The sequence below is a fragment of the Medicago sativa genome, chromosome 4 (assembly GCF_051527215.1).
Source record: "Medicago sativa cultivar Bolivia chromosome 4, Bolivia_mono, whole genome shotgun sequence".
In the NCBI taxonomy this organism is placed as follows: domain Eukaryota; kingdom Viridiplantae; phylum Streptophyta; class Magnoliopsida; order Fabales; family Fabaceae; genus Medicago; species Medicago sativa.
In genome coordinates, this window is record NC_140752.1 from 73,448,422 (window position 1) to 73,457,604 (window position 9,183).

Sequence of the window (9,183 nt, forward strand, 5' to 3'; positions counted from 1 at the left end):
ATTCTTTTCTAATATTGGAGAAAAATATTCTAAATCTTACTATATTCTATTTTTTCTGAAGCATGATTCACCATGGACCGACATTGTATAATAACGTATGGTTTTCACCAGTTATCAAATGAACTGCGTTACTGTCAACATTCACCAAACAGTAAGGACTATAATCTAAGACAAATTTTATGAATCACAAGAATGTGTCCAATGTCCATTTAATCTTGATAGAGAATGATCCATGCATGAAAGAAATTTAATAAGGAACAATTAGTGGGAGAATAATTTTGCTGAGTTTTATTCATTTGTTCCGTAAAGCTAAAGATATATAAAAGATTACAAATTTATGCTAATATTATCAGTGGAATAATACCTGATAGAAAACTTTGCTCAGTTGTGATTAGGAGAAGAAGAAGGTCTATTAGAAGAAACTCTATGACCCTCTTCTCCACCTTGAACTGTATCAGGAATGCAGAAACCTGCTAATCCATCAGAAACAAACCTGCTTCCAAAGATTGAAGCTTGATGAACTTGTTGAGACCTGTGATGATGAACCTCTGAAGAAGAATCCATAGGAATCTCATTCCATGTTCTAACAGAATGCGAAAAATTCGACTGAAGGGCCTCGTTTGGAGAGTATTCTGAACCTGAACCTTGGCCTAGAAATGGCTGGGAGTTTACCATGAATCCAACTTTCTTTATATAATCATTGGTTGTTTCATTGTTCCAATTCTCAATTCTATGATATTGGTTCTCAAAAAAAGTTTGGTTTTGGTTTTGGTTTTCATTTGAAGTTTCATGGTTTTCACATACTTGTTGTGATTGCCATGGAATGAAACCATTGTGATCTTGGAAGGAATGAAGAGAGAGGCCAAGGTTTTCAGAAGGGTAGTTCTGAAAATTGATGGATGATGAAGTAGAAGAGGTAGTTGGAAAGAAAGGTATAGGATCAGTTTCAACATTATGTGGTGAAATGAAAGTTGAATTATGGTTACCTTGATTCTCACTCAATTGTCTTAAAAAATGAAAATTGTAACCATTAGATTCTGATGTTTCTCCAACAACCATTCCACTTGAGTTTGCAACTACATTCTGAACTTCTTCTAGAGGTTTCAGAGTTTGATTTTCGCCGATTGGATGCCATGGAGGAAGCTCCGCGAGCTTGTCAATGGAAGACTTTGCTTTCTTGATGAGCCAATCCACTGCTTTGCTTGGTCTGTCATAGCCGAGGCGATCTTGAACATCGTAGAATTCGATGGCTGTGTGTGCTGAGAGTCGAACCCTGCGATCACGAGGACCTTTTGATGTGTAAACCTTGCTGTGACGATCTTTTTTACTGGTGGCCCGAACTATGTGTCCTCCTTCTACCTGAACTATCTCTCCTCCTCCAGTACTCCTCATCCCTACTTCTCTCCTTCTCTATGCTTTCTATGAGAAGTTGTTTCTATTTGGTGGGGTTGGTTTTGGGCTTATTGATGAGGATATTGATAATGAGTGTGTTTTTATTTGGAGAAATGCAAGTCTAACCGGAAAATGCTTATAAAGAGAGTCACTCCTCACCCTACAGTTAGTTTTATAATGACGAGTTTTGCCCAAGATAAACACCTAATAAAGTTCAAGTTGTGTTGTTATGATTTATGTTCCCTTTGAAATCCTACTTCTTTTTAGGACAAAACTTACGTATTGTTTTATAGGTGTTGACTATGCTACTCATTAATTATAATACGTGTCGCTCTGGCTTTAAATGGCCCTCTGCTAGTGGATAAGGGAATTGGTCCCCCCTAATATTAGTCGGTTTTTAGGTCGGATACCGAGTTTTTAAAAAAAGTTATAATATGTGGCATAGATTAATTTGTGCTCAACCCACTTGAATTGGTCTGGTGGTGTTGACTTGGGACCTTGGAGTGTGCTCCTATTCAAGGTCGTAAGTTCGATTCTAGGGTTTGTTTGATTGTGTTTCTCACAGGTTTTGATTAGGAAGACGCACACTACACTTTGCTTTGGTTATTGTTTCTTGTCTTTGGCTCATTCCTTTCATATGCAGCTGTTGAATTGTGACAATTCCATCACTACTGCTTGCTGGTCCCAAAAAGCTAAAACCTGCCATTGCAATCTTTCAGATTCCTTTTATCCAATAACACCAACACTCACAAAGACACAACATGAATACATATACATACAAACAAAACATAATTAGTACTACTCAATGCTTCTTCATGTGACTCATATCTTTTCTGTTATTCTTCTACAGTTCTACATATAGTAAAGCAACAGAGAAGCTAGTAACGTGGAAACTCAAGATTTTAACAAGATTTATGCAGAATTTCAACATGAAACAAATTCATTGTACTAGGCTAGTAGTAATAAGTTAAGAGGTAAAAAACAAAAACTACCAAAATAAAACATTGGACTATATGAAAAGATATCACATGGGTGTGGGAGGGTAAAGGTACCTTGGCTATATATATATATATATATATATATATATATATATGATATCAGTGGGACATATAACACACAAACTCACAAGTAAACTAACAAAGAGAACAATGGAGAATTTCTTTGAACACACACTAATCTTATTCACTCAAACTTTGCAACTTAAGTGGCAATCTTATCTCATAAGCCACATCATACTTCTAAAATCTTTTAGATTATGCTTGATTTAATTTTCTAACATTGCCTCCCTTAAATCAAGCTTGCATCATTCCAAGCATTTTCTTCATTTTGTAAAATGCCTCGGTCTTCAACGGTTTTGTAAAAATATCTGCAATCTGCTCTTCAGTGGGACAGTACTCGATCACCACTTCTTTCTCATCAATTAGTTCTCGGATCTTGTGAAATCGAATATCAATATGCTTGGACCGTCCATGAAAAACTGGATTTTTGCTTAGTGCAATTGCTGATTTGTTATCACAATATATCTCCGTAGGAGTATTCTGCTTCTGATGCATCACTTCTAAAATTTTTCTCTGCCACACTGTATGAGTAGCACAACTGGTTGCTGCTATATATTCTGCTTCTGCTGTAGAAAGTGCGACAACTGACTGTTTCTTTGAAGACCATGATATTGCACCAGTTCCCAGATGAAACGCGTACCCTGACGTGCTTTTTCTTGTTTCTATATCTCCTGCCCAATCACTATCTGTATATCCAACAAGCTTCACATCATTATTATTACCATAAAAAATTCCTTTGGTCAGAGTACCTTTAATATAACGAAGAATCCTTTTGGCTCCTTGCAAGTGACTAACACGCGGCTCCTCCATGTATCTGCTAAGTAAACCAACTCCATATACTATATCTGGCCTTGTTGCAGTCAAATATCTCAAGCTTCCAATCAAACTTTTATAATGAGTTGGGTCTACCCTTTTACCATCTCTTTCTCTTGTCAGCTTCAACTTTTCTTCAACGGGTGTGGAAATTGGCTTTGATTGCTCCATCTTGAATTTCTTCAAAATATCACTTGCATACTTCTTCTGAGAAATAAAGATTCCATCCTTCTGTTGAACGACCTCAATGCCGAGAAAATAAGACATTAGTGTTGGAACAAAATGTGTTTAACAATGAACCTTAAAGAGTTTTGATGATAACAAGGTATTAAAAATTGTAAATTGGACCAACTAATATTTGTTCAAGTGTACAGGACCATAATTAAAATGTTACATCATTTATTGGTTCTGAATGAGCAAATAAAGAGCAAAAGGAATCAACAAAATTGAAGCTTAGTGCTCCTGAAGGCAACTCGCTCCTGAAGAGAAAAAGCGCTCCTGAAGTAAAGCCGCTCCTGAAGTTAGTAAAGTGCTTCTGAAGAATAGTGCTCCTGAAGACAAGAGGTCCAGAAGCCACATCATCAGAAGCTGCATCATCAGAAGCTGCCTCATCAGAAGTCATTTCACCAGAAGCTGAAGATCAAATGAATTTGAGAAATTCAAGGATTCAAGAGCTGTGTCATGGATCGAAATTCATCAAAGGACAACAAAAGATCAGTGGAATTTTGCAACGGTCATTTCAAAGGTGTTTGAAGGCATGTGCTTGCAATTTGGACGAAAGCGTTGACATTGTACTATTGTACGAACTGTACAACCACCTTCTCCACTACTCTGTTTTATGTCCACGCTACAAGACAAGAAAACAGCTCCAGAATATGGCTTCGCCTGCATAGATGTTCCTTTGGATAAGGAATGGATTTCAAATTAGTTCTTCATAGGACAACAACCAAATCAGGCAAAAGATCATTGGTGAAAGATCAAGCTTCAACAACGACTCTTTGATGTGCAGGCAATTTCACAACGTCTCTTTTACACCTATATATAAAGGAGTGGAGACTTAGAGATTTGGTAATGCTTAACGAAAGACTCACAACATTATTACAAGTGCCAAACCTCTGCTGAAATTGTTCTGCATTCACTTAGAATTTCTGTGTCTCAAAGTTTCATTTTAGAAATTCCTAAGTTATTGAGTCTGTATCTGATTTGTATTGTGAGCACCTTTGTTTGTATATCAAGTGTTCAATCTTAAACAATTTTCTGTGTAATTTTGTTTAGTTAGAAGTCTCTTGCAGTTGTGCTTGAGCAGGGAAGTCTCTTGATTGTGTTCTTGAGCATAGGAAGACTCTTGCAAAGTGTGCTTGAGCAAAGGAAGTCTCTTGCAGGTGTGCTTGAGCAATTGTAATCAGATATTACTCTTAGTGAAATCTCCTTGGAAGTGCAAGGGGGACTGGACTACTTCCGAATTGTGGAAGGAACCAGTATAATTGCTTTGTGTCGTTCTTCTTCTCTCTCTGTTTTATTCCGCTGCGTGTAGATTCTGATTATCACTTCAGAAGCTGTTTTCACTTAGCTTCTGATCAGTGTGTTCAGTTTTAGGAGAAACGAAGAATTTTTCAAAACACAATTCAACCCCCCTTCTTGTGTTTTTTCTCACCTTCAATTAGGCCCAAGTCTGTCATTTCAAAACATCTTATCATAGCCTCCCTGAATTCAGCAATCATCTTTGAATTGTTGCTGGTGAATATCAGATCATCAACATAGAGGCACACAATAAGAACATCTCTAGGATCAATGAATTTGATGTAGAGTGTGTGCTCGAATGGACATCTCTGAAAGCTGTTTTGAATGAAATAAGAATCAATCTTTTTGTACCATGCTCTTGGCGCCTGTTTCAAGCCATACAATGCTTTCTTCAATCTATAAACTTTATCTTCATTTCCTCGAACTACATATCCTGCAGGCTGCTCAACATACACTTCTTCTTCCAAAGTACCATTAAGAAATGCAGACTTAACATCCATTTGATGTATTTTCCAATTATTTTGAGCTGAGAGTGAAATAAGCATGCGAATTGTATCTAATCTCGCAACGGGAGCAAATACTTCAAAATAATCAATACCTGGTTTTTGTTTGTAGCCTTTAGCCACCAACCTCGCTTTATAGCGATCAATTTCACCACTGGGTTTGAACTTTGTCTTGTACACCCACTTCACTCCTATTGACTTCTTGTTTGCTGGTAATTCAGTCAGCTCCCATGTTTTATTCTTCTTAATTGCATTGATTTCTTCATCCATAGCTTTTATCCAATTTTCATCACCAGCAACTTCTTCAAAAGTAACCGGCTCACAATCCGCAAATAAGGCAAAGTTGATAATCTCTTCATCGGATGGATCATTATCGGTACCCAAGACACAATCTTGCAGTCGAGCTGGTACTCTTCGATTTCTTTGTGCTCTGTTTGATGTTTCTGGCTCACCAGGTTCGTCTGGTTCATCAGGTGTTGTATCTATATTCTCAGCCTCCTCTTCATAATCATTTGGAGTTACTATAGGCTCCTTTTGTGACTTTGATGACCAATTCCACATTCCTCCTTCATCAAATGTCACATCTCTGCTGATAATCACCTTCTTGGTCTCTGGATTGTAAAGCTTGTATGCCTTTGAATTTGAGATGTAGCCAATAAAGATACATCTCTCGCCTTTATCATCTAACTTTTTTCTGATTTGATCTGGTACATGAGCATAGGCAATACATCCAAAAACTCTAAGATGCCTGATTGAGGGCCTCCTTCCACTCCATGCTTCTTCGGGAGTCTTATCTTGAACACTTTTTGTTGGACACCTATTCAAAATATAAATTGCAGTAGCAACTGCTTCTGCCCAAAATTCCTTTGGCATTTGTTTGGCTTTCAGCATGCATCTCACCATATCCATGATTGTTCTGTTCTTCCTTTCAGCTACTCCATTTTGTTGAGGAGTGTATCTGGTGGTTAACTGATGTTGGATTCCATGTTGCTCAAAGAAATTTGTGTCGGCGAGGTATTCTTGGCCTCTATCTGTTCTGAGTGCTTTGATCGAACAACCGCTTTGTTTTTCCACGAATGCTTTGAATGTCTTGAAGGCATCAATAGCTTCTGATTTCTGCTTCAAAAAATACGCCCAAGCCTTTCTGCTAAAATCATCAATAAAAGTAATAAAATACCTGCAACCACTAGGTGTTGGTATTTCAACGGGACATAAATCTGAAGGAACGATCTCCAGGAGTTTCTTTCCTCTCCAAGATTTTCCAGTTGGAAATGACTTCTTTCCAATTTGACATGTCTCACATACACCACTTGGAATGTTCACAACAGGAAAACCAGAAACATATTCTTTTCGTGACAGATAATTCAAGCCAGAAAAATGAAAGTGACCAAATCTCATGTGCCACAACCAATCATCATTTGGAATTATTGAACTCAAGCAAGGAAATTGATCATGTTGAATTTTCAGAGGGAATAGGCGATTAAATGACATTTTTACCTTTGTGATGAATCTTCCATTTCTATCGATCAAAGTGCAATAACCTTTGTGAATCCGCATGTTGTAACCTTTCTCTGACAGATGTCCCATGCTCAAGAGATTGTGATGAAGACCAGGAGCATAGAAAACGTCGCCAATAAAATTTTGTGATCCATCTTTCAATCTGATAGCAATTTGGCCTTTCCTCTCAATTGGAATATTTGAATTATTTCCAAACTTCACGGTAGATTTTACCATTTCGTTCAGAGAAGAAAATAATTCCTTTTTCCCACAAATATGATTACTACATCCGGTGTCCAAATACCAGATATTTTGTTCTTCCGAAAGTGTATTTCTTGCTAAAAATAAACTGTGTTGATTTTGGGAAGACTCACCAGAGTATTGATATGAATTCTCTACCATGTTTGCCTGATGTTTGTATCTGCAATCGGCTGCTTTGTGTCCGTACTTTCCACAATTAAAGCAACCATTATATGTCCTCTCTTAGTTTTAATAACCTCTTCCTCTGCCACGGTTGTTGGAGCCAAAGTTGTTTCCACCTCTTCCTTGATGGGAAGGATTGAAATTGTTGTAATTGTTGTCTCTCCATTGGTTGAAGTTGCCACGTCCTCTTCCTCTAAAGGTTCCTCGACCTCTACCTCTGAAATTTCCTCTTCCTCCATTGTTGAAATTGTCACGTGCTCTGGCTTCACCCATCTGACTGGATTCAGCAGCGTTGTTGAGGTTCACCTGGCTTTTCAAGGCTTCCTCCTTCACTTTTTCAGTCTTCTCTAATATTCGGTTGACGTGGCTTTCAATACTTCCCTGCAACTCTGCTACCGACAAGGTACCGGTATCGTGGGACTCTAATATCGTAGTCACCACATGATCAAACTTCATCGGCATGGTGCGTAGAATTTTCTCCACCACCTTGCTATCTGGAATATCTTCTCCATACACCCTCATCTTGTTGACAAGATTTATAACACGGGTAAAATATTGATCCACTGTTTCAGAACTTAACATTTCATACCTTTCATATTCTCTACGCAGAGACTGCAGCTTTGATTTCTGAGCTTTCTCTACTCCTTTGTGTGACAACTTCAATATGTCCCACGCCTCTTTCGAAGTCTTCGCATTTGCTATTTTGCCGAAAATTAAGTAATCTATTCCTTGAAGAATTTGCGATAGTGCCAGCTGATCCTTTCTACGAGCAAGTTCATCAGCTCCTTGTTGTAAACCAGACTCCACATAGCTCCATATGTTGTGAGCTTTTAGATGTGTTGTCATCATAAATTCCCAATAACTGAAATCTAATTCAGAATTCAATTTGGGACCGGACCAAACGATATTGAAATTGTTTGCCATATTTCTCTCAGAATATGCTTACAATAATATTGACACGATGAGAACTCTTTTGTTCCTCACACACTCAGACTATTTTTGACACTGACTTTGACACAGTGAGAACTATTTTGTTCCTCACACACTCAAACTGTATTTGACACTGACACTTTGCATGACCTAACCAACTCTGATACCAATTTGATATCAGTGGGACATATAACACACAAACTCACAAGTAAACTAACAAAGAGAACAATGGAGAATTTCTTTGAACACACACTAATCTTATTCACTCAAACTTTGCAACTTAAGTGGCAATCTTATCTCATAAGCCACATCATACTTCTAAAATCTTCTAGATTATGCTTGATTTAATTTTCTAACAATATATATATATATATATATATATAGAGAGAGAGAGAGAGAGAGAGAGAACATATACTACGAGAATGACATTCTTATATGAGAATAGTGAGAATGAATAAGAGCCATGAGATTAAAAAGCATTGGTTGAGATTAAAACATTCCTAAATGAGTCATTTGTCATTAACATCATGATATAATTGTGATTTTTATTGTTTCAATAATATTCTTTTTTTAAAAAGAGTGTCATTATTATTCATTTATTTCGGTCATCATCTCTCTCCATGGTTCCTTCAAAAAAAAAAAAAAATCTCTCTCCATGGTCTTCATCTCCACCATTGAAAAATTTCTAATTTCCATTTCAAGATATCAATACTTCATTGGTTTCCTTTAGAATTCGGTTCTTATCACACCATAGAAATACACATCCATCCCTTTCTTTGATTTCAATTTTTTTTTCTTCTAAATTGTTGTCTTTTGTAACCATTTTTTTATTCTATTTTGTCGTGATCCAGTTTGATCCATGAGGAAGAAGCTTGATACTCATTTCACTGTTCTAGGTTTTTTGTTATAAAAAAGATATGTTCTAAGAAGCGTTTTTTTTTTAAGCAAATGTTCTATGAAGTTTGATTAATGAGGATTCAGAATTATATTTTAGGAATGTTCAAAAAAGGAATACTAATGATACAACATAATTATATAATGATATC

The 9,183-nt window shown here is 36.9% G+C and overlaps 2 protein-coding genes across 2 annotated transcripts; both read right to left on the minus strand.

The window, feature by feature from the left end:
* Positions 1-265: 265 nt before the first annotated feature.
* On the minus strand, positions 266-1,741 carry LOC146931698 (transcription factor TCP3-like). The gene has a single exon (XM_085703244.1). It carries the CDS (start codon positions 1,390-1,392, stop codon positions 382-384), a length of 1,011 nt encoding a protein of 336 aa, XP_085559370.1. The 5' UTR covers positions 1,393-1,741; the 3' UTR covers positions 266-381.
* Positions 1,742-6,626: 4,885 nt separating this feature from the next.
* LOC146931699 (uncharacterized) lies at positions 6,627-8,405 on the minus strand. The gene has a single exon (XM_085708345.1). The coding sequence runs from the start codon at positions 8,129-8,131 to the stop codon at positions 7,274-7,276; it is 858 nt and encodes a 285-aa protein (XP_085564471.1). The 5' UTR covers positions 8,132-8,405; the 3' UTR covers positions 6,627-7,273.
* Between the last annotated feature and the right edge of the window lie 778 nt (positions 8,406-9,183).

Coding starts and splice junctions, on each gene's coding strand:
- LOC146931698 (XM_085703244.1), bottom strand. CDS start 1,392: ATGAGGAGTACTGGAGGAGGAGAGATAGTTCAGGTAGAAGGAGGACAC.
- LOC146931699 (XM_085708345.1), bottom strand. CDS start 8,131: ATGGCAAACAATTTCAATATCGTTTGGTCCGGTCCCAAATTGAATTCT.